Source organism: Balaenoptera musculus, chromosome 13 (genome assembly GCF_009873245.2).
Source record: "Balaenoptera musculus isolate JJ_BM4_2016_0621 chromosome 13, mBalMus1.pri.v3, whole genome shotgun sequence".
Lineage (NCBI taxonomy): Eukaryota > Metazoa > Chordata > Mammalia > Artiodactyla > Balaenopteridae > Balaenoptera > Balaenoptera musculus.
Genome location: NC_045797.1, coordinates 2,137,167 through 2,162,983, shown reverse-complemented (window position 1 = coordinate 2,162,983; position 25,817 = coordinate 2,137,167). Strand labels below are relative to the sequence as shown.

The window sequence follows — 25,817 nt, the reverse complement described above, 5'->3', positions numbered from 1 at the left end:
GCCTCTTTAACCGACGTAAGCAGGGCTGCTCTGTGTGCAGCTTGCAGGCCCCCTGACCCGGTGCAGAGTTTCTCTGCATGGAGGTGCTTCCCGTGTGCTGTGTCAGCGCCCAGCTTTACCAGATGACCCCACGTTGTCTTCCCGGGCAGGGCTGCCGTGTTCCTGTCTTGGCAGAATATGAGGACTCCCACTGCCCCTCAGCCCCCCTGACACTCACGCCATCCATCACCTGGTCCATTTCTGTCCATCTAGCATAAAAAGGCATCTCACTGTCATCTCAGATCATAGACGAGGTGGAGCTTTTTCTGTGTCGATTCATCATCTGTGCTGTCCTTCTGGGCAATGACTTTGTCTTCACTTGCTTTCAATTGAGCTGTTGGTCTGTTTCTTCATGAATTGCAGGACTCTATATATTCTAGGTACCAGTCCTTTGTTATTATATGTACTGTTTTCGTTACAAGTATATCTCATCATATTTTGATCTATGAAGATCGATAATTCTCACTTGAGAATCCAGACTTTCTTTGAACAGAGTCTTTTACTGTGCCAGCAGTGGCACAAATGGCATACCACTATTTATAAACGTTAATGCTTTCTTATAAAAGGGAGTCTTGTATTCTTATAACTCTGCTGGAAGGGTTTTATATGTATTTTGTGTTGTTTCAGTGTTCAACAACCTATTTTTAAATTTGGGGGCTGATAAAGATAAATGCAAGGTTTTGAAATGCCGGAATTTTATTGACAGTACTTAACTGATTTTTGCCAGGTATATCGTAGAGTCTGAGACGGTGCCTTCTCAGTAGTTTAATGAGCTTTGCTAAACTTTCATCTTTCCATTTCTGCTGCTGGCTCTCACCAGTTGTCAGAAAAAGTTGGAAGATTCACCCTTCCTTATTGATCTGTATTTCATGAATATTTATGTATATTCCTTGTACTTCCCCCGTTTTATTCAAAAGTAGCTGCACGACATGAAATTTAAATTTTCAATTGGAATTCTTCCATGGCTTCCCTCATGAGTGAAGAGCCCTTATTACGTAGAGTAACAATGACGGTATCCAGAGGTGAGATTGTTCTAAATGAAGTTTCTTAAATTTGAATCCAACCGCAAACCAGGGCTTCAGCGTCGGAGGCAGCATCTCAGTGTCTTGTGTCCACGCTGGTGGTGGGGCTGGCACAGCAGCAGAGCGTCCACGCACGCCTTCAAGTGCTTGCTGGGTACACGGGCTCAGGCGCTTCTGAGCTCTCGGTTTGCGCGGAGACAGAATCCTTGTCTGCAAGGAGTCCCACTCAGCGAGAAGACAGCCAGAAATAATGCACGAAGTCCCCGTAAGCGCCAGGAAGAGAGAAAGCAGAGCAGGGAACTTGTCGGGCGGGGGCGGCAGGGGGGACGCAGCAGCTCTTCTAGATGAGCTGGGGCCGTGGGGCTGGGCGGAGGCTTGGGTTTCATCAGGGCTGGGATGTGGACGTGAGAGGGAGAGGAGGGCAAGGCAGGTGCCAGGGAGCGGGGGCTGCGGGCTTGGCGGAAGAGCTGGCGCTGGCAGTGGCTTCGGGTTGTGTTCTAGTGTGATGGGAAGGGATGGCGGGGCTTGAACGGAGGAGGCCCAGCCCGCTGTCCGTTTGCAGGTACCACAGGCTGCTGCTGGGGAGTCAGACCAGAGGGTGGGGACGGACCGGGGAGGAGGAGGCCGCCTTGTCCGGGCCCTGCTGCTGCTGGCTCGGAGCTGGGCGGCGGCAGGGCCGGCGCTGGTCCCATCTGAGACGGATCTTGAAGGCGAGCCTGCGGGGTTTGCTGATGAAACGGATGGGGACGCCGCATGCTGTGGGATGTGCTAGGATTCTTGCCCCGACGGGCACCTGGGTGAATGGTCGTCTCATGTTCGTGTACTCAGAGGGGACCTGGGGAGACGGGGGGTGGGATTTTGTGGTTGCCGTTCGTGTGATTGGTTTTCTTTTGGTTTTGGTTCGGTGTGGACGGCGACGAGCTCTGTCTGGATGGGTCTGGAGGGCGGTGGGGCGTCCACGTGGAGGTGTCGCCGCGACGGGGCAGCAGGCGGCATCTGGAGGGGAGCAGGGCTGGAGGCTGCGTTTGGGAGCAGCCTGGGGAGAGACGGGGGTGGGAGGGTCGAGGCCTGGCCGCCGCATCTCTGGGTACGAGGAGGGGCCAGTAAGAGACAAGGCAGGAGGCAGAGCAGGGCTGCGTGACCCCAGGGAGCCGAGTGAGGGGCGGCTGCTCCCGACGGGCTCACGGGCCGTGTCCGCCGTCAGCGGGCAGGAAGGATGACCCAGAAGAGAGCGGAGTACTCGTGCCACGGTGGAGAGAAGGGGGGGATGACCAGAGGAGCAGATCCTTCGGGAAGAGGGGTGGGTGGGGTCTGACGGTCACCCGGGGACCGGAGGGACAGAGGCGCCTGCAGCCCTGGGACCCCCAATGGCTTCTGCTTCCTCAGTGAAGGAAGAGGCAAGGTCATTCAGCAGCTCCACGCGGGAGTGGGAGGCGGTGCTCAAGGGCAGAGAGGGAAGATCTGGAACAGCCCTCACCGCGGAGGGCGTTCACGGAGGACGTGGGCGCGGCTTGCCAGGCAGCACCCGGCTCCCTTGAGCCGGGGTCAGAGACAGGACGACAGGACGTGGGCGGGGGGGCGGGCGCGTCTCTCGCACGATCGGTTGCCCTGGGGCAGGTGGGGAGCAGGTGCCGCCAGAGTTCTCTACACGTGCGCTTGGGGCTCTGACTTACAGCACGGACACCGCTGCAAGTGCTCCTGACGTGTTACCGCGTCCTGGCTCCGCTAAGTCGAGGGTAAAGGATTACGCTTGGAGGAGCTGAAGTACGTACAGCCAAGACCGCAGGTGGGACCAGGGCAGCCTGGCCGGTTCGGGGCAGGTCAGCGAGGGGGTGATGGCGCCGAACCTGGAGAAGCAGGTGACGGTGGACATGGAGGGGATGGATGGCCGCAGGGCAGACGCTGTGAGCAGCAGGTTAGGGACCCAGCGGAAGGTGTCACCTAAAAGCATTGTGTGGTGGGAGGGAAGGCGCGTGGAAGGCACATCAAGTCCCATCACTCACAAGAGCTTCTTTGCTTTCAACAACACCCAGGAGCCGGACTGGTGTCAGCACAGGAGGGCTCTGTGTGTTACACACACCAGAAGTGGGATGTAGGTCCCGCCGGTGCCAGTACAATCCGCCGCAGTGGTCCCAAGACTGGGGCGGCAGGTACACACGGTGAGCTGGAGTAGCTCGCGGCGCCAGAAAGTCAGGATGTGCTCTGAGCGCATGCGCATGCACGTGTGCACACACACAGACACAGACACACATGCAAAAACACAGACACACAAACTCACACAAACACACACACAGACACACATATAAAAACACACACAAACTCACACACACACACACAAAAACACAGACACACAAACTCACATACACATACACATATACAAAAACACACAAACTCACAGACACACACAGACACACATAAACACACACACACAAACTCACATACATACACAGACACACATACAAAAACACACAAACTCACACACACAGACACATACAAAAACATGGACACACAAACACACACACACATACAAAAACACACACACAGACACACATACAAAAACACAGACACACAAACTCACACAAATTCACACACACATATACAGACATACAAACTCACACAAATTCACACAGACACACAAACTCACACACACAGACACACACTTGCAATGACAGGGTATGTCAAAGGGACACAGGAGCCAACGAAAAGAGCTCCCAATAGCCAAAGTTAGCACACTTTGAGCAACAAAATAAATAAGAAATATTGGTTGTAGCTCAAAGTATAAAATAAATATGTTTATACTAATATGAATAAATGATTGAATAAATCTAAAAACGGGGAGGAAGAGGCAAATCTCCCAGGCAGAATCCCAGATAATTTCTGCAGATCCTCTCCATCAAGGAGGTGGCGCATCACCCCCACGGCAACTGTGGGCTGTGCTCAGAGCCTCCTTCCCCAAAGCCCGGGGGCGAAGAGGAGAGAAGGACTTTGCAGGGGGGAAACCAGACCGTCAGGACTCAGCCAGGTGACGGGGTCAGCCCAGGGGGCAGTCACAGTGACAGCAGGCACCCCGAGACAACGCAGGGACTGTGGGCTTTCACCTCTCTGGTCTCCTCCCCAAAGCCCAGAGCCCAGCCCTTGTGGGGAGAAAGACATCAGACAGATTCCACCCGGGGGACATCGTGCAGCACACCTGCCCGGTCCTCCTCAAAAACGAGAGGGTCATCAGAACGAGGGAAGTCTGCGAAACTGTCAGCAAAGAGGAGGGTCGGGAGACGTGACGAGTCAAGGCAAGCTGGTGTCCCGGATGGGATGCTGGGACAGAAAAAGACATTAGGGAAAAACCTTAGGAGGCCTGAGTGAAACGTGGACTCTAGTTAGTGTATCGATATTGGTTTATTAATTGTAACAAATGTATCATAGTAATGGAAGATGTTAATAATAGGGGAAACTAAACAGTTCTAAAAAATAAAATTTATTTTAAAAAGTCGTGTACAGATGCTAGAAATCTTTATTTCCTCATTGTTTTCTTGAATGATAGGGAAGATTTCCTTAAGAGAAGCGTACATTTGGGATAAATGTTAGCATTTATCTTTCTAGAATTTGTAGAGGTGTCTGTTTAGTAATTAAACCAGAGTAGCTCAGGTCCCTTCTCAGGAACTGGGTTCCTGCCCTGCTGAGCATGATGGGTGCGGGTCCTTGTCCCCAGAGTGAGGAACAGAGGGGCTTTCTGTAATTACCTTTCCCATTAAATAGGAAAATCTAAACCAGAATGTGTAGGAATGTGGGCATAAACCACATACATCTGAAGAACTAAAATGGTTGTGACAGCTTAGTCATATTTGAATGCTAGGAGACCCAGATCACAGGGAGTGTGTTTTGTAAATCACTCTGCTTCTTTTACCCTTGTATGTTTTGGAATTAGGCAGAGAATCCTGAATAATAAGGTAGCCAGGAAAAGGGTCAGGTATCCAATAGTGTAGCTGAATTCATTAGGATGATTCAAGGAAGCTCATGACATTTATACTTTGATATGTTTATGAACCAGGTGTTTAAGTTATAAAAGTTACAACTACTTTCATGGTTGTGGAAAAAAATAGCAAGGCTTAGTAAACCCCTAAATACAGTGACAGAGGGCTGTTTGTTTACTTTGGGAGCAGTGGTATGCATTGTCTGAAAATACTTCATGCTCTCTTGACGTTTTAGAGGAAGGTCAAGTTTCACCAAAGATATCAGTGTCCATTTTCAAAAATGGGTATTTTTCCTTTTTTTTCTTTTTTAAATTTCAGCCTTATCAAGGTGTAATTGACAAAATTGTAAGATATTTAAAGTGTACATGGTGGTGATTTGATATAGGTATACATTGGGAAAGTATTCTCCCCATCTAGTTAATTAGCACATCTGTCACCTCACATGTTTATCTTTTTTTGGTGAGAACATTTAAGTTCTGCTCTCTCAGCAAATTTCTATTATACCATACAGCGTTATCAACTGTAGTCACCATGTTTTACGTTAGATCCTCAGAGCTTATTCATTTATAGCTGAAAGCTTCTACTGTACCCTTTTACCAACCTCTCCCTGTTTCCCCCTCCCCCCAGCCCCTGGCAGCCACTCTTCTGCTCTGTCTCTGTGAATCTGACTTTTGGGGACATTTTCCCACTGCTGGCATTTCCCCCATCACTCCATTAACTGTGATGTCTTCCAGGTTGGTGTAAGGCAGTGTTGATTCCAAGTCCAGTGCAGTTTTATGGACTTTCATTTGTTTTACAATTAATACCATATAATAAAATTGGCTTATCAAATTGACTGTGATTCTCCAAAATGATGGTGCTTGGCTGTTACCTAATGTTCATGACCTTCTTCCCAGTGTGATGAATGTCTAAGACACCCAGGAGGAAACTGAGAGAGGTTAGCAAAAGTTAGCAGAATGGGAACTCCAGGGCTTGAGCAGTAAATTATGTGCGAAAAATAGTATTTCCCAGATTCTAGCTGAAACAACAGAGTTCCCAGTCCTATTTCTTCTGTAAAATTTCCTAGGTGCTAGTGAGTTGTATGGACTTATAGGCTAGTCTTTGGAATACTGGTTTTGTCCAGGCATTTCACATAGTAAAATGAGTTGCTGGGTGATTATCTCTTGAAAACTGACTCACATTTTAAGGTATTTTTCTAATGTGGTTTAATTTGGGGGAGAGAAGTGCTGATCCTGGCAGTAAGGATGAATTAATAGTAGAAATTCACTTTAAAAAAGACGGGGAGAAGGTGCAGCAGAAACCCTAGATTTATTAAAAAAGTATAAAATTTGGTCTTTATTGAGAATTGCCATCCACTAACAAATCCTGTTCAAGAAAGTTCATTTAGGAAATTTTGTGTACCTCACACCCAGTAAGTAGAATGTCTGCTACCAAAAAGCAGAACGACAAGTGTTGGTGAGGGTGTGGAGAAATTGGAACCCTTGTGCACTGCTGGTGAGAGTGTAAACTGGTGCAGGTGATATGGTGCTTCCTCAAAAAATCAGAAATAGAATTATGGTCCAGTGAGACCTGCCACTGGGCGTCACACAGACACAGGTAGAGTGGGGATGTCTAACATTTACCCAGCACTGACCAGGTATCGGGTACTTCCTGTGATTGTCTCGTTTCATCCTGATGTCTGCAAACAATAACGGAGGTCAGAAGTTAAGCAACTTCCCCCCAGGGTCGCTCACTGGTAGGTACTGAGCCTGGATCTCCCATCCCCGGCCTCCTCCGACCAGAGAGGAACATTCCCGGGAATGGCTCCCATCGGTGCCCACAGAGGATACCTTTCCAGACTCAAAAGACAGAGACTGTACAGGCCACAGGCTTTGACTGTGATCCAACAAAATTAGAAAAATCATAAAAAGACATTCTCCAGAATAACCCACGGAGCAAAGGTCACTAGGGTCTTAGAGACTCAGAAGCCTCTGCCCTGTACCGTTCAGCCACGCCCAGCAGGAGCAGCTGCAGGAAAGAGGCCTCTGCTCAGGGTGACAGCAGGACAGGAGACAGCAGGACAGATGGGCTTCCCCTCCCCCCTTCCCCCCCCCACCCCCGCGCACCCCCAGAGGGAAGGGCGTGAGGAATGGAGCTCTCTGACCCTGTGTTTTGAAATTGGGAAAGTTTACCCTTCAACTTGGTCTGGACTTCCTTGGCCTCTGCTCAAGTAAAATGTTAAAACACCAGCGAGGCTCTTCCCAGATCAGACCTGGAAGATCAGGAGCTACTGCTCTTTCCCCCAGGTGTTTTCACGGATGAAATTTATCCAAATGAAATTGAAATTCAGTTTTTGTTTATTGGCACCCGCCTTACCCTTGGGATTTCTTTTTTTGGCCATGCTGCAAAATTCTGCTACCCAGGACTCCACCAGCTGCAAGAGGAAGGAAGCTCAGGCTTTGGGATAAGACCGTTCTCATGGGTTTGAATCCCATCCCAGGCACTTTCTAGCCTGTGGATTTGGACGAGTTATTTGATATCTCGAAGCCCCCGTTTCATCATTCATTCAGGCTGTGTGTAGATCCTCTCTGTTTCAGAGGGTGGCTGTAGACCTCGGATGAGCTCACTTAGGAAACAGCCCCGTGGGCACGAGGGGAGTTGGCAGCTCCTCCTGTGACTGAGTGCCAAGCCTGCACTCTTTGTTTATTTTCTCTTTTACAGGTAGTGTATTTTTGTGCCTCAGGGAAGTGGTAAGACCTTGACCCCTGTCACAGGTTAATTAACTTGCTGAGAGTTGAAACAGCCATGAGATTCCATATTGTGTCCTACTTACAAAGTTGAAGCGCATCAGCTGTAATCAGCGATACTGCTTGTACAAAGCCACCAACCGACCTTTCTGTCCCCCCAGGACACCACAGTTTCCTGCCAACTCCTGTCAGATTCGTTGGCCTCTGGAAAGTCTTTTATCTACAACACGACCTGAAACTTTAATCAAGAATTTATAAGGTCTTTTAAAGCTGCTTCTGAGACTGTTTCTTTGAGTGGGTCTCCTTAATGCAAATGTACTGTTTTGAAGTGTTTGCAAATAAGAACCAAGGGAGGAACATGTAATATTTACATCAACCATATCGAAATGAAAAAAGTTAAAACAAACAAACAAACAAAAAACCAAGGGAGGAAAACATGGTGATAAATGAGGGAAAACATAGAAAGTGTTCCTTGTTTGGACTGACCTTGGCACGATTGCTCACTGGGTTGGTTTTCTGCGGCTGCTGTATTCTCTTCCCGTTCTGGAGGTCACAAGTCCCACCCGGGTCTCACAGGGCTAAGTCAAGGTTGCACAGGGCCTGGTACCTTCTGGAGGCTCCAGGGGAGAACCTGTTCCTTGCTTCTTCCAGGTGCTAGGGGCTGCCCTCGTCCTGGCAGGTCCCTCCTTGACTCTTCTGTCTCCTTTCTGGCTCATGGGGGCTCTGTGGTCACACCGGGCCCCCCGGGATACTCCCTCAAGATGAGCTGACCTTAATTCCCCTTTGCCATGTAGCCTGACATATTCACAGGTTCCAGGTAGGAGGATGTGGACCTCTTTGGGGGGCTGGGCTATTATTCTTCCAACTGCATCTACAGAAAACCTCTGTTTGAGTGAGTTTCCATAATAATCGGTTGACTGCCTCGAAGGCATGAGATGGTACAAAGAAAAATCCTCAAGACCCATCTTGAAGTAGATTATATTATTGGAGTAATTCAGACTGTATGTTGAAAATCACGGCAAGTGTGACTTTTTTTTTTTTTTTCATGTAGGCAGTCTCTTTTCTTACCTGGTTCCTCTCTAAACCAGTTATTTGCTCATAGCTCTATATTTTGATATGTCTTTATCCATGTGTGCACACAGGTATTCTTCTGAAATTCCGAGTTAACATCCTAGAGGTAAAATGTTACACCTGTTTTGTCTCTCTGTCTCTGTTTTGAATTGAATTCAATAAACCGTATTCCACCCATGTAAGGTTTCTACTACACAGTGGGATTGGCGGTTTTTTTAAAGCCGTGTGACCCTGGTCTTCTCCGAGGCCAGCTAGATTGGTCAGTCCGTAGAGGGATGGATGAGGCAGATGCGTTGAATACGTTAACTCTGAGTTCTCAGCCTGCCTCTCCTTGACCTTCCCGTTAAACGGGGCGGCCGAAGTCTCAGCAACCACTGTCAGCACGTAACAGGGCGTCCCACACAGTGAACAGGTGACCTCAGGTGATGCAAGTGCTCTCGGGGAAGGACAGCCGTAGGTCGTACGCTAATGACCTCTGGGGAGGAGACCCTGGACGGTGACACTTAGATGGGGAGGGAAGGGGAGGGGTCTCTGCAGAGGTGCTTCTGTGCCTGGGGCTTGAATCACAAGAGAGCAGACCCTGGGTCTGCACACTCTCCAGGGAACCCTGGTGCCCTGGAAGCATATCTGCTGCTCAGGAGAGCCTGACGGAAGGAAGGAAGGAAGGAAGGGAGGAAGGGAAGGAGGGAGGGAGGGAGGGGTCACTAGGACTGGACCAACCCCCCCCCCCGCCCCGCCCCCTACACGGACCACGTGTGCTGCAGTGCACACAGCGCGTTCATTCTGACTGTGGTTCCCGTTCTGGGTCTCTCTGTGTGGGCAGGGTGCTCGGAACTGTCTTCACAAGCTCCCAGGTGAGGTGCTCTTCTTACCCCGTGTGACAGAAGGGCAGCTGGGTTAAGGTGCACAGAGGACTCCAGCCCCGGCCCGTATGACACAAAACCCCGACCCCTTAAACACGACATTATCAGGCTGCTTGAGCATCCAAAGTATCTTCTGAGGCGAGGCAAATACTGCTGTTCCCATTTTACAGAACAAGCCGAAGGCCAAGGAGGACGCGCAAATGGCTCAGCTAAGCGTCGAATCCCAGATCCTTGACTCATGTTTTCTGTTTGCAGTTATGACCGAGTGCTTCGACGTGGTCCCCGTGACCCCTCTGGAAGTACCTGTGAGCGTTTTGGGGTGTTGGCTATCAGGAGGATTATGTAACCCAGTCATAAACTGGCCAAGACACAGTTCAGGGGATCCTTTTTAGAAAGACAGTCCCAGAATAGGACTGATATTATTTTAGGAGTTAGTGACAACTACTGGGCCAAGAAAGTTTTTATAGCTATTCTAGTCTGTTTGGGTTTTTTAAAAAAATCTTCTTCCATCCAAGACTTGAAAAAGCAGCTTATCATGTTAGGTTTTCTGAGAATTTCTTTTATTTAGTATAGCATGGGGTTCTTGCTAAGCTCTATTCGAGAATGGTCACATGACATGAGACGTGATCTGGCTATAAAATATTAAATTCGTGGCTCTTCTTTCTGTTGTCTTTAGGTGGGTGATAACTAGCTTAGTTAATGAAGGCAAAGAATTAGATTTTCTTGAACTGCCCAAGCTGGAGGGATAAACGTGCATTATGCTTTGCATCTGACCTCTGTGATTCTTAGACTAAATCAGAATCCCATTTCTGACTTAAAGTTTCAGTAGTCAGAATGTACTTTTTCAGACTTTCCTCTGTTACAGCTTTTCCATATTAGGAACTTAAGTCAGTTGTACTCTCCTTTCTATTGGGGAATAATCTTGTTTCAGCTCCAGCCTCTTGCTATTGCAGTCTGTCCGACACTCATAGCAAAGCGCTCACGACTGAAAGGAACCGCTCCGGCTGGGCTCCTGGAGCAGTTTCCCGGGGCCTCGGGTGGAGCCCCCAACTCTCGCCCCCCGCACGGCTCCCTCCAGGCTGGGCGTCCGAGGGGAGGCCGTGGGGTCTGTGGCCCGGGTGCTGGGGGGCGGGGCGGGGCGGGGGTCTTGCTGCACCTGCGCGCTGACTGACCGCAAGCAGGAGAGGAAGCATGCGGGGTTTTATTCTAAGGCGCTGTCCGGGGTCACTTACGCCGCCTCCTCCTGCTTAGCCCTGGGTTCCTGCCCCGTCCTGAGCGCGGCCCTCACGTCCTGTCCCTCCCTCGCCCACCGGGTCGTGCAGCCCCCAGTCCGTGTCCCCGTCCACGCGACTCTCCTCCCCTGGTCCACAGCGGGGCCCTAAGGGACCCTGACCGCATCCGCCTTCACCCAGGGCGCTGGCCGCCCGCTCGGCCCCCACTCAGCTCTGCTCAGGAAGCTTTCCGCGCCACCAGGTCGGAATCTGCCGAGTATCTGAGGCGGAAGTTCTCACGGATTGGTTGACCCTTAACAGCGGATGCTGCTTAGGACAACGGGACAGCTGTTGATTGGCTGACATGCGAAGCGCTGAAGTGAGCAGGTTGTTGATTGGTGGACTGTACTCGAGTGAGGCGTCCTCATTGGCTGGCCTTCAGAGGCGCTGGGATAGAGCTTGTTGGTTGGCAGCCTTCGCTGGGGTGACGTGGTTGTTGATGGGAGGCTGTGATGCCTGGGTGGGGTGGTTGTTGATGGGTGATGGTGATCCTTGGGTGTGGTGGTTGTTGATGGGTGACAGTGATCCTTGGGTGGGGTGGTTGTTGACAGGAGGCTGTGATCCCTGGGTGGGGTGGTGTTGACAGGAGGCTGTGATCCCTGGGGAGGTGGTTGTTGACAGGAGGCTGTGATCCCTGTGGGAGGTGGTTGTTGACGGGGGGCTGTGATCCCTGGGGGAGGTGGTTGTTGACCGGGGGCTGTGATCCCTGGGTGGGGTGGTTGTTGACGGGGGGCTGTGATCCCTGGGTGGGGTGGTTGTTGATGGGAGGCTGTGATCCTTGGCTGGGATGGTTGTTGATGGGAGACTGTGACCCCTGGGTGGGGTGGTTGTTGACGGGGGGCTGTGATCCCTGGGTGGGGTGGTTGTTGATTTGATGGACTCCTGAAGCTTTTATACTGATGGGAAGCTTTCATAAGTCAATTACAACAGGTTTAAAGGCCTTTGTTATGTCCAAGGAACAGCTGCTCATTTTTTAGGTGCTTGGAAACTTATTTTTCTTCTGTCCCAGAGTTACAGATGTCCTGGGTGGAATAAGCCTGTCAAAGACCCCACATTAGTTCTCACCCCCTCCCCAGCTCACCCCAGAAGTGAGCACAGGAGCACAGCCCTGTGCTCAAACCCTGGCTCTGTTGTTCAGGAAGGCACTGAATCTCTGATCCTCTGTCTCCTGAAAGCTCACACTTCCCTGAAAGGCGGGTGTTTGCCGAGTGAATGAGTGCCCCCATGCACTCCAGTGTCCTCCCCCAGACTGAGCAGTGCGCTTAGTCCACGCCCCGGACCCAGGAAGAGCACCTGTGAGGAGGGCTGTCAGAGTCACCTGGGGCCTGTGACACACTGTGGATGCTCAGGCCCAGCTCCTAGAGGGTCCCATGGGGGTGAAGCCGGGCACAGCATTTTCTAGGTTCCCTCCCGTGTGGTGTTCGATGTGCACTGAGACCTACCAGGCCCAGCCAGTGCCTTACTTACCTGCTTTTCATGTAGCTAAGTCGTGCAGAAAATTTATAAATTGTTTTGACTGGTCTTAAGTGATGGTCTGTTCTTGTTAAAATCTCTTTTTGAAACTGTAATGAAGACACAAACCCGGTATTCAAATAAAATATTCTCTGAAGCCCATTCCTATTACTGCTCTGGTCCCTCCCATTATTACTGAAAAAAGAGAAACGACCTTCATGACCTTCAGAAGTCTAACCTGACAGTGAGTTCAGTATAGAGGGAGACACGGCGTAGACTTGAGATTTTCTGAAAGTAGATAACAATATTGTCTACAATTTGGAAATGAGATTTGTGTAAACACTATCTTCTTGGATATTGTGTACATTATGCATAAGGTTTATGAAACATCTCCTCCTTCCCCAAAGGTTTGTTATCTCTAAATTTGGAAGTTAATTCATGAAAGAGGAGAACATGTATTATTTATAAGTGTCTTTAGCATCTAGCAGAAAGTGTCATGTTATTTAAAAATGGGGTGCATGCTTTTGTGGAGTCAGTGCGCTAGGTCCCCTCTGTCATCCTGAAGCCATCCCTATAAATAATGAGAACTCCTCTCTGTCAGAAAAGAAGGGGATTTGAGTCAATAGTCTTTCCATTATTCATTTCTTCCTAGTTTTGAGTAAACGTCTAGTCATTTAAAGGACTGAGTGTTGAATTTTTCTGCTGCAAAAATGCCCACCTTCTACCCGAGAAGTTACGAAATAGCTCATAACTGTATTCATTACAGTCATTCAGGTATACCTTTGCTATTTATAACTTCCAGGATTGACTTAACTAGGTATGCAATGTACTGTCTTTTTTTGTTTGTTTTAATAAACTTTTAATTTTGGAGTAATTTTGTATTCCGGTTCACTCTTGGTATTGAATGTTTTATGGGTCTTGACAAATGTGTCATGACATGTGTCCGCTATTATAGTATTGTGCAGAATTGTCTCACTGCCCTAAAAACCCTGTGCTGCACCTAATCACCCCTCTCTCCCCTGTGCCCTTGGCCACTACTGACCTTTGTAATGTCTCTGTAGTTTTGCCATTTCCAGAATGTTATATTCTTGGAATTATTAAAGAAAAACTGACACTTGTTAAAGAACGGTTAAGCAGACTTTACTCAGGGGGGGACTCTGAGGGATTTTTGCCATAGGGGAGAGAGATTGGGCTCAAGCCCACATACAAGAAGGAAGAGTAGGAATGTATAGCCCAGGAGCTGGGTGGGGAGTAGATGGATGGAAATCTACTAAGAGGAAACATCAGAGGTAAGAGGGGATTCTGGCTGCCCTGACCTAACAGGGTCCTTCCTGAAAACAGGCCAGGATGGTCAGACATCACCTGCGTGAGGGATGGAGGATTCTGGCTGAACCAACTCAGCAGGATTCTTGCTGAAATTGGGCAATGGACATGGAAGTACAGACACAGAAATACAGTAGTCAAGGCCTAGTCTGGGAAGAGGATTCAGAGGAGCCTGACTAAAGTTTGGTCAAGGAGAGAGTCTTTGAGAGAATCATACAGTCTTACCCTTTTCAGATGGGCTTCTTCCACTTAGTCGTGTGCATTTGAAGTTCCTTCATGTCTTTTCATGGCTTCACAGCTCATTTGTTTTTTTTTTTTAGTTTTTTAAATTTTAGGCTGCATTGGGTCTTTGTTGCTGCGCACGGGCTTTCTCTGGTTGTGGCGAGCGGGGGCTACTCTCTTGCAGTGCACAGGCTTCTCATTGCGGTGGCTCCTCTTGTTGTGGAGCATGGGCTCTAGGCGCGTGGGCTTCAGTAGTTGTGGCACGAGGGCTTCAGTAGCTGTGGCACGCGGGCTCAGTAGTTGTGGCTCGTGGGCTCTAGAGCACAGGCTCAGTAGCTGTGGCGCACGGGCTTAGTTGCTCCGCGGCATGTGGGATCTTCCAAGACCAGGGCTCAAACCCGTGTCCCCTGCATTGGCAGGTGGATTCTTATCCACTGCACCACCAGGGAAGCCCAGCTCATTTGTTTTTATCACTGAGTAATATTCCATTATCCGGATGGACCACAGTTTATTTATCTATCACCAACTGAAGGACATCTTGATGGCTTCCAAATTTTGGCAATTATGAATGAAGCTGCTATAAACATCTGTGTTTCAAGTTCCAGGAATAATTTTATATTTATGAAAAAGCTGCAAAGATAGTGCAAAGCATTCCCGACACCCCTCACTCAGTTTCCCTTAGTGCTAACATCTTACCTGACCAGGGACATTTGTCAAAAGTGAGAGATTAATGCTGGTTAGTGGTAGACTATTGACTGGCTTCACTTGGATTTCACTAATTTTCATGTTTTAGGATCCAATCCAGGATACCACATTGTGGTTTGGGTGTGTCACGGTCATCAAATTAAGGTCATAAAATTCAGCTTATCCTGAGAAAATGGATGTAAAGATATCAGCTCTGAGGATCTGGTGTTCACTTAATCCAGTGAACACGTTTAATCGTGATACGGTTATTTAGAATTTTTTGGCAAGTTTTCTGTTGTTGCTGTTTGTTTTTAGCAGAGAAGCAGAATTCCCCACGTGCAAAATTAAGATTCGCTTTTATAAGGTCGCCGTTTCTCAACAGCGCACTAAAGCTTGTTGAAAGGGGGTCATCTTAAGGTTGAGTGTTTGAGACCCTGGAGACAGCTGGTTGCCAAGCTGTAACGAAAAGCTGTCCGGGTGTAGTTTTCCGAGTGGATGCAGTAGCCATGGCGCTTGGCCGGGTGTCTAATGAGCCTCTCCGAATGTTTCGCTGGCAGAAGGACTCCATGAAAGATGACAGAGGAGGTCATCGTCATAGCCAAGTGGGACTACACAGCCCAGCAAGGCCAGGAGCTGGACATCAAGAAGAACGAGCGCCTGTGGCTGCTGGACGACTCCAGGACCTGGTGGCGGGTGCGGAACGCGGCCAACAGGACGGGCTACGTGCCGTCCAACTACGTGGAGAGGAAGAACAGCCTGAAGAAGGGCTCCCTCGTGAAGAACCTCAAGGACACGCTCGGTGAGTGGCGGGCGCGGCAGGACCCCGGGCCCGGCCTGGAGGGCGGGGGCGGGGGGGGCTGGTGCTTTCTCAGCGGGATTCGGGGTGGAGGGCATCTCTTTCGTTTGCGTTTGAGGGGGAAAAAAAAAAAAAGGGGGTATGTTTTAAATATTGACATCTTTCTACTTGTCTTTTTAAAAAATCTCTGGACATTGAGAGATCCAGTGCAGAAATATCCGGCTGGTCATTTCCTAGAGGTTCTCGAGTTTGGAGGTTTATGTAAGCTGGCCTTTCTGTGTCTTTTGGAGTCCCCTTCATGTCTCTGTCTCCTGCCATCAACTTTCTGGAGGGTCCTGAAATGGAATGACCACCTCCGGGCATGTTCCCCAGGTCCGCCCAGGTCATCCCATCAAATCTTTTTCTCTCTCACGAAGTCCTGTGTGTGTGGTGTTTGCACATAGAGGAAGAGATGGCAAAAAAGCACTTTGAACCCAGGGAATTTTTTCCCTCTGTTAAATTGGTGGTGTTTCATGCCGCAGTCCTGGAAGGTGGCAGCTAAGGCGGGGGGACTCGAGCGGCGGTGTGATACGAGGCTGCCAGGGTGACCCGCAGGGGGCCTGCTAGGTGCCCAGCTTTCTTCCCACGTGCCTGTTCCCTTCCCTGGTGTCCAGATGTGGGAAAAACCGCAAGTCCCCTGAAGTTGATGGTGTCCGATCTCGCCTTTGCGTGGACGTCCTGCAGAGGATGCAAGAGGGTGACTTCCTGAAAGTCAGCAATGCCTACTTCTGTGAGCGCCATGTGGGTGGCCCCCGGGACCGATGGTTATCACGGAAGAGTTTGCTCTTGAAACAGGTCAATGTTATCACCCATGTTACATTTCCTTGAGGTTTTCCTTTTTATGCTAACAAGAGAATTAGTTTCACTTGAGGGAGGGGAACAGGCAGGAAACCTGAAAAGAAAATTAAACTCTGAATGTGATGAGTGTTGCAAAATATTCATCTTTCATTTTCTGCAATCTTGAAGGGTCCACTAACTCTCTTCAAAACCAAGTAAAGCCTTCATTCATTGGGTGGTAATTTTGTGTTGTGGGTTAGGTTATTTTCACGGCTTGGAGAGAGAAATGAGACACTGGCCTGTGTGAGAATCGCACCAGCTACCGTAGATTCTGCCTGATGGAGAAATTCCGTTTTTCATGAGCAATCTGATTCTTTTTCACAAAAGTGACCCTCTTTATCGTTTTTTCCAAGCATGTCACTTGAAAGAAACGTTGTTGTCCTGTGCTTATAACTCTCTATTAACTGTGACTAAGAAATGCGGGGAGCGTGAGTAGGTAAATACTTTAGGAGAGCCCTGCGCTTAATTTTATTTATTTTTTCCAATTTCAGCTTCTCACCCACTCAAGTACCTTTTTTTGGAGATGCTCAACATTGTTGACTTGTTTTGTCTTCTTATCCTTTTTCAAAACTACATTCTCAAGATTCTAGTAAAGAATGAAACACCCAGAAATGGAACGGAACGCTGGGGAGTGAAATAAGGCGAAGCAAGCCCTTTGAGTTACCTACAAATTCCCTTGAACAGCTTGTCATCCCTCCCTTCAGTTTTTAGCACGAGAAGACAGCTGAGCTCAGAAGCACACCTGGCGCTGGGGTTCGGTTTTTCACGAGCGGCAGTCAGTCCCCGGGGCTCCTCTCAGAACTCGGGGGGCCTGGCTCAGACAGCCTGTCCTCGTGTGGGTGCCGGGCTGGCTCCCCAACCCCGACAGATGGCCCCCCAGCTCTGCGGGCACATGTCTCCTTCCCCAGAGCCAGCCAAGTTCCATTTTGGGAGAACACAGATTGTTAGAAAGCTCTTCCTTAAATAGAATCAAAGTTGGCTTCTCTTTAACCCTCTCCCCTCGGCTCTGCTTGGCCCTCGAGAGCTGTGCTGGGGAGACCTGCTTCTCCTCTGTGGACTGACCACCCTTTTCCAGGCCTCCTCCCCCGCCAGGCACATTACTGCCTTGGAAACGTTTGTACCTAGCATTATTTAATGTAAAAACACCAACAAAGCTGTGTTCTGAACGTCCATATCTATTCGTGGCAGTTAATATTTGTAGTCTAGCGACTGTTGGAGGTCAGTATGCCCATCGCCGGGGAGAAATGCCCCCATTCATTGTCTGTCTTTTTTGCTTCTATGTGTTTGTCGTGGTCACCAAAGCCTTGCTTTTGTTGGACAAAGAGAGACCTTGTTGTCTCGGCGTGAGTTTTCCATTGCCCCCTTGAACGGTGTCACAGAGAAGGGAGGTACCCCGACAAGAACCACCGTGGCGGTGTGACTTATTTCTCCATCGTCAGACCTGACAAGGCATCAGCGTCGAGAAGGAAGGTGGGAAAACTTTCCGCAGCCTCTCCTGCCGCCCGCTGGTCTCCGTTACAGAGAAGACTGGAGCTAAAGCATCCGTGGCTTCCTGCGTAAACTACCGTGACGGGTGTGCTGTTGGAATTATAGCGTGATCGTAGACTGATTATGCACCCAGCAGAAATTCTCTCTACTGCGTATTAGAAGGCGTGAAAACAACGTCAAAAACACCACCACACATGTTGACCTTCTAATAGCGGCTCATGACATCATCCACATTTGTAATTCTACTGCCATGGAAATCCACCCAGTTTCTAAAGCCGTGGTTAAGATTTCCCCGGCAGGCACCTGGTGTGAAACACAATAGCACCGGACTCCCCGTCAAAGTCCCTGTGTTCTCCTTGCGTGTTGGCATCTCTAACTGCAGGTAACCGTGACTCGGCAGAGCTCTCTCCTGCTTTCCTGTATCCCTGTGCTGTGCGGAGGTCGGTCGCCAATTTAATTTAATCACATGTAATAGTTTGTTACAGTAACCTCCAGAAAGCAGTACCTTTCCCGAAAAGGTCTCTCCGTTAGGAAAGGACTAACGCTCTTCCTTTTCCCTTAATAATTTATAATTAAATAAAACAATATGAGCTCGTATTTGTAGACGGGTAGCACGTTGATACACTAGGTCTCCTCTCACGTTCAACTTAACGATCACGATTAGTCCAAGAGAGCTTTTCCACAGATAACAAGGAGCCGTCCTCAAGAACTGTTCCTGCCGGCAGAGCCCAGGCGATGTTTTGAAAGGCTCGGTGCGTTCCTGGGCTCCGGCCTGGCCTTGGTGTTTTACACAACCCGACTCATGAAACCATGCAGGTTAGGTGTTGGAAGGCATTGTGCTAAATCTTGTGAGATGGGGAAGCTGCTCCCAGGGAGGGATTTTACTGAAGAACGGTTTTTGTCACCACTTGACGACAGCAGCTGGAACCCGCCGAAGCCCCGAAGGTTACCTGTCTTCGCGATGGTTGCCTTGGGCCCAGGTGCTGACTTGGGCTACCCGGGAAGCTACGGTTCCGTTTATAACCTGTCAGCATCTGCCCGTGGAGGGTTTGTTCCAAGGCACACACATCCTTCACTGACCACCTCCTGCGGCACATGGAACCAGAAGTGAGCTGCCCCCACGGCTGCTGCTTTAGCCTTGGCCCCAGTGCGACCCTGCCTGAGGTCAGTTAGTCACCTGCCGGTGAGGAGCTCCGGGACCTGTCCCCACCTCTGCGACTCCAAGCCAGACCTGGGAGCAGAGAGCAGCTACCGGAGGCGACCAGCGCTCACTAACGAAAAGAGCCCTTGCGCTGTCTGGGTTGATGCTTGTGGTCGGGGAGGGGCGGTTCCTGGGGGTGAAGTTCCCAGGGTTCCTCGAGGCCTATCCGTGTATGGTTGTCTGAGCGTCTTCCCCGAGAGAAGGCCTGTGACAGAGACGGGTCACATGCCTTTAGCTTGAACTTGGGTTTTTTTCACCAAGTTGAATATAAGGGCTTACTGGGTGGGTGTTTGATAGGGCTGCATCACAGAGATAAGCAGCTAGGATGTCAGAGGGAATCCTAGTGATACTGGGTTCCCTGTTATAGAGATGAAAACCAGGGCCTTACTAGCAAAACCGGAGTGGGGTCTGAGTGTGACAGTAATCGTGTATCGGTGTTAACGTCCCGGTTTTGTGTGGAGGAGGAAGGCTGCCCTTGTGTGTGGAGACGCACGCCAGGTGTTGAGGTGATGGGACAGGACGCTGGCGGCTTACTCTCAGATAGTTCAGGGAAAATAACGTCCTTTGTGCTGTTCTTACAGCTTCTCTGTACATTGAACCAAACAGGCAGACATAGAGTGGTTTAGGGACTACCCCAGGCCATGATGCTGGATCATAGCAGGGGAGAGCTTGTACCTCGGGCTTCCTGCTCTATCCGGGCATCTGCGGTGCCTCAGGGCCTTGCATTTGTCATCAGTCTTTCAGAGGTCAGAGGACCGCCGAGGACCTGCTGAGATTGGACCTAACGCACGAGGTTACCACCGGGTGTGAACGTGCCAACCCATTCCTCCTCAGAAAGGTTCCCCGGGACTTGGTTCAGAACTTCCCGTAATCATCCAGCAGGTTCCCTCCGTATCACTGGCAGGCAGGTGAGGGAACCCCGCTTCCTGCTGGACCGGCCCAGGCTGCTCTGTGCCAGTTCAATGTAGGCATTTTTGTTGCAACAGAGATGGGGCGAGAGATGGGCTCCGGCCTCCGTGCTGGTGAGGCCGTGGGGCGATTTTCTTTCCGGCACCGCAGGACTGTGGGTCTTTGCTGTGATCAGAAGCGTCCCCAGTAGGGCTGAAGCAGGGCAGGCCATCTGTCCCGATGCGCCGTGGGTGACGGACGCTGTAGTCGCTGGTTGTCGCAGGCTGAGTTGGAGGCGTCCCTCCCTCGCTCCGTCCCTTGGAAGTCCTTCTAAGCCACCTGGTTCCCCGCTGAGCGACCTTCGGGAACAGTAACCAAAGGCTTTGAAACAGGGATGCAGACGTGCTGTCGAGATCAGCACCGTGTCACAGGGCGTGTGTGGATCAGACGGGGGAGGCCGGCTGCACGTTCTTTCGTCCGGCGGGCAGAGTTCAGCCCCTGACTCTCTGGAGCCTGTGATGTAACCGGAAGAGTAACCCTGGCCCAGATGCGCGGGGGTCATTAGGACAGTGGCGCTGCCCCTCCTGGCCCACCAGAAACGGCTGGATGGGGCCACTCGGGCCTCTCTTATCCTTGCGGAAGCAGCATACATAGGAGGGTGAGGCTGGGGTCTTTTCAAATCCAGGCTCGGCACACGCCCACACGCCGGTTGAGCGATTCGGGGCGAGCCGTGGAAGCCGCAGAGCCTCAGCTGCGGCGTCCGTAGGGCGGGATAAGGGACCGCTTGTCTCATCAGATGGTTGAGACTGAAATCCTTCACGTGAAGGATACTCGGGGCTGGTCCTCGGTGGAGGGAGAGGCAGAGGCTGGGAGCAGGGGGCGTGTGGGAGGACAGTAAGTGGGCCGGCGGCACTGAGGGCCCTGGGTGACCCGCACTGGGGAGGCCCCCGTCATTAGGCCTGATGCTTTTGAAAAGGGGAGCCCCAGCGGTTGCCCCGTGGTGGACGGAGGGGTGGCCGTCGGGGTGTATGGCAGGCATCTTGATCCTGGTCCTCGGGGTGGGAGTGGAGGTGCCAGTGTGTCAGCAGGAGGCTGGGGACGAGGTCTCAGGGTGGCCCGGGGGCATGTCACCGGCCCTGGGCATCGCAGGGAAGGCCCAGAACTCTGTGCCAACTGGGTGTGAAGCAGCGGGTTAGTCACAGGTGACTCAGGGGTTTCCAGCCTGAATGAACAACCAGCAGAAAGACCAGAGGGTTAGGGACGTAGGAAGAGAACCTGGGCCGTGATGACGGGACGCGTTGCAGTTGATGGCAGGCCCTGCGCTGGGGATGTTTCAGGCTTCAGGCATGAGTCTCAACTTCAGGAGACAGAATTCAGATTTTTGCTGTCACGTACGGGCTGTGCTGGCGGGAAGCTTAGTTTTTGACCGGTAGAAACAGTTCTGTCTCGGCCTGCAGGGGAGCCCTGGCGTTTGAGGCATTTCGCGAGGTTCCTCCACCAAGGTTCCGCTCCGCTGTGGTCTCCGGGGCTGGTCCCAGGCCTCCGTCTACTTTCTACAGCCGCCCCCAAGCCCTCCCCTGGCAGGAAGGCCCTGTGCCAGCCGTTGCCTGGGACCCGCGGCTTCCGTAACCACCATCCCTGTACTGCCAACACCCACGTCGCACCCGAAGCCAAACGGAAAGCTTAATGCAGCAGAAAAATTCAACCCGAGACCCGGGACTGATGTCGGGTGCGTTTTCCAGCGTGTAGGCAGTAATAATGATTTCTGTGTGCCTCGTTGGTGCTGCCTACCTGTACACCTTTTTGTTTAATCTTCCCAGTAACCCTCAGAGGAACGTAATAACATCCTTATATTTCATGTGAAAAAAATGCGACTCGGAGGTTAAGGGATGTGTGTGCCCAAGAACACACAGTAAGTGATGGGTTGAAATTCAAAGCAGGTCTGCCCGACTCCTCAAGCTCTGCTATTGTTGGTCAGCCTCGGGGGTTGGGGATTCAGGTTGCGGGGAGCCCTGGGGTGTGGGGGGAATGCTGCCTGCTTGGCATCGGTATTGGTGCATCCAGGCGCTCCCTGGTCCCACCTGCACGGCTGGGTTGGTTTTCTCCCACCCTTGCTGCAGCCCCTGGGACTCGAGGGGACCAGCTACTTCATGAGCATCGTTTTCTCCCGGCCCTGGGGGATTCACTTATCAATAACTGCCTGTTTCCTTCATACTGAGGGGAGCAGGAGCCATTAATTAAAATGATTCGGAAGCCAAATGTCCCAGGAACACACCTGCTTTTCCTTAAATCGATGCTTATTTTGGCAGCAGTTGTGTCGGCAGCAGGCACATTCAGGGGGTCTGCGCGTGTGAGATTTCAGCCGTCTTTGCCACTCACAGGCTCTTTGTGCGACACGGGTTTCTGCACTCAGGTAGTCCTCAGAATTGTCACGTCTGAAATGCCTGTCTTTTATAAAACTATTCATTGAAGACTGGCATACTTATTAAAAAAAAAAATTGGAAAACAGAAAAAACCATAAATCACCTGTGATCTTATCACCCAGAAATAATCACTGTTGGCATTTGCATCTGTTTGCTAAGTATTTCTACACACATAGCATCAAAATCAGGTTGCACAGGTGACTCCTTCCTGGCATCAATACCACTGTCACCAGGCAGTCAGTCCTGAAACGTCTACCCTCTCCGCGGAAGCCTGATCGTGACACGTGCTGGAAAGGATCTTTGCCGAGTGAGTTTGGTCCATGCCTCCCAGTTCCTTAGTGGTCATGATGCTCTGTATAAACCCGAAGAGGAGAAGCTGATTCTTTATAGTGCATTTGTCTTAGAAGTAGTTTGGTTTTCTAGGTTGAATGTCCGTAAAGAATAAGAAAATTACCGTTAGTCTTTTTACATGTCACTTAAACATACTTCCTAAACTCAGTCACCTTCTAAGCAATCAGTACAAAAAGTACCAAGTACATTTTTCTCACTGAAAGTGCAGAGCCAGACCACGCCCCATGAAAAGTTTTTACGTAACATGCGAAGAAGATTGACAGATCTCAGTTTGATTTTAAAGGTCCAGCTTCTCCAAACTATCATCTCTTCCCCGTATTAAAGCAGAGACTCTGGGTTTTCAGAGCTGCATTTAACACTTGAGGTTGACCTTTTCGGTCTCTGTTGTATAATCTACCGTTGTACGAACCCGAATTACGTATTAGGTGGCATAACTTAGAACTCTTTAGAATTCTGTCTTGCGAGATCGTTCACGGTACAAATGACCCGCCAAATGTAATGCCCACAGACTATGGAAACGTCTACAGCGATTGTGGTGCCAGCGCCCAAAATAAACTTGGATTTGTTTGCATATATCGTAAGTGTCCAAGTATTTAGAACAAGATACGTAAAACAACTCACAACAGATTAGTGGGAGGATAATTAGAGAGAAAATAGAGACAGATTGTTCAAAAGAATGCTAATGGGAGAAAAGCCAGGAGAGGGGATGGGGAAGGAGGAGGGGTCTACACTCGGGAGATGGAGGAGAAGCAGGTGTGCGGTAACACGGGGTCTTGAAGCCAGACGCGCCGGCCCCCGGGCCCCTCGTGCCCTGAGGAAGGACAAGGACACCATGTAAAGCATTTCCCAGTTTCTTTCCCAGCGACTGGCACCTGGGTTGCTTCTTCTTAAAATTATCGTTTTTCCAGAGAACATCGATACCAGCCTTTCTTGACTCAGAGTTACTCAAGTGAGAGCCTTCGGTTTTAGAATAGAGAAAACGTGGACTACAGATGCTGAGAATTAAGTAAAATCTTCTCTCCGTGTTTCCAACTGCGCTTCCCCATATGGCCCGCACTCATTTTTAGATCTCATCCATGTGTCTCAAACGTTCCTTTTCCCTGTTACACGCTCATGTCTGTCCCCGGGGGCCGGTGTGGGGCGCAGGGGGGTTTGTTCAGGACGGGTGCCGTGGTGCTGACTGCAGAGCCTCTGGGGCTGCTGGCAGGCCAACCAGGCCCCTCCTCCCCCGAGCCCCCCGCCCTGCACCCACCGCTGCTGTCTGTGCGGGAGGGCCCCTGCTCACCTGACCAGGTGAGGCCGGGCTCTAATTGTCGAGCATCGGTGACTTCGAGTGGGCAGAGCGTCTCTCCTCCTCGCTGAGCCCCTGCTCACATCCTTGTCCACAAGCCGCTGCCCTGATCAGCCCCCACGGGCTGCCGTCCCTCTCTCTCAGCTCTTAACTTCCTTTCTCTGCTTCCAAACTCGTGGATTCTGCGAGCATCCAGATTGTCCCCCGTGCTCCTCACGGCTGGGAAGCCACCTGGAGGGCAGCTCTTGGTGAGTTTTCGGGCTGGGGGTCTGCCCGTGTTTCCTCCTGGAAGCCAGCCATCCTGGGGTGGCTGTTTGCAGGGAACCTCCATTGATTTCGTAGTTTTGGCTTTTTTCAGGGAGCAAAGAAAGCAGTTGCGTGTCTAGCTTGGAAAATTTACAAGTGGGTGTTTATAGTGGAGCGTGAATTGGTAGTGAAATGGTTGGGGCCCTTAGGCACTGATCTAAAGTGGCTGGTCCTGTAGTATTTAGCCCAACATGCTCAGCCAAACACTGGTGACAGGAGTTGGCTGTAGGATCCAAAAGGGCCACTTACGGTTCTTCGGTGGTTGTTTTTGTGCAGCCTAGTATGTAAGGTTAAGTTTAAAAAGTGAAGTTCACTCGACACTTTGGGCTCTCTGTGTAGAATTCTTGAATCCTGGAAGGGGCTCTGGAGATAACCTGGTCAACAGCTTTTCTATGAAAATCAGGCACGTTGAGTAACTTGTCCAGGGTAACAAGGTGCTTCACAGCAGAGCCAGGAGCAGGCCTTGGGCCCAGGCAGGGCACTGCCACAAAAGCCAGCCGGGAGCGAGGGCCTGGAGGCCGAGCCCAGCTACATCAGGACCCCTTCCTGGAACCGGCGGGGGCCTGGCCTCTTAGTAACCGGCGTTCGCCTTGTCCAGAGCAGCGTGTGGTCGTGGAAGCCCTTCTGTCCAGCCTGGGAAGATGGGGTGCCTCTTCCACTTCCTAACTGAAGGCCAGCTTTGCACTGAGGGGGATCCTCTCCTGAGATGCTTCAGAGCGGCCCTCGTGTCTTAGCTGCTCCTGACCCAGAGAGCAGGACTGAGGTCAGGCTGTCCCGCAGGAGCGTTTTAGGGAGAAAACAGACACGTGCGCATCTCCGTGGAGAAAGCACCACCTGTTCTTTTCTCCAGCGGACGTTGGCCCTCAGCCAGAGAGGAAAACAATTTATGGAGCGATGAGAGCAGTAAACACCACGGCCACAGTCGCGCGGCTCCTGCTGTGTACGGGACGCTGCGTTCGGCCCCTTCCTCAGGCTTTGGACCCTCACAGCCGCCCCGCCAGTGCCACTGACGTCCTCGTGTTACGGATGCAGAAACGGGAGAAGAGAGTGCAGAACTGTCAGGGCCACAAGCCAGTGGGGCAGGAGCCGGGCCTGGAGCGGGGTCAGAACTGGGGTCCAGTTGTCTGCCAGCCCCTCGCACCCACCAGTGTGTCGTCCCTTTACTCGCTGTCTCTCTTTTGTTACCATATTTCATTTTGCTGAGCAGGCGTGGGCTCAGAAAGTTGCGCTTGTGAGCTCCTGCCAGGGGCTGACACTGCGTGGTGCTTCAGAAGGTCACGTTGAATCCCTGCGCGTCCGCGGCCCATTCCCACCCCCGTTCTGCACGTTCAGAGGTGCTTGTGCTGATGCAGCAGGTATGTGTGTTGAGAGGTACTGAAGATGTATTTTTCATTACAATTTATAATTACGGTTTTTTAAAAAATTCTTGGGCTTCCCTGGTGGCGCAGTGGTTGAGAATCTGCCTGCTGATGCAGGGGACACGGGTTCGAGCCCTGGTCTGGGAAGATCCCACATGCCACGGAGCAACTGGGCCCGTGAGCCACAACTACTGAGCC

At 50.8% G+C, this 25,817-nt stretch overlaps 1 protein-coding gene across 2 annotated transcripts in view; it reads left to right on the top strand.

The window, feature by feature from the left end:
- The window catches only part of NCK2 (NCK adaptor protein 2), a 138,529-nt gene that overhangs the window by 80,945 nt on the left and 31,767 nt on the right, over positions 1-25,817 (top strand). For both annotated transcript variants that reach the window (XM_036873597.1, XM_036873596.1), the window contains one exon: positions 15,199-15,440. In XM_036873597.1, the coding sequence (XP_036729492.1) occupies positions 15,215-15,440 (226 nt within the window). In that variant the 5' untranslated portion in view covers positions 15,199-15,214. The remainder of the gene's footprint in view (positions 1-15,198; positions 15,441-25,817) is intronic.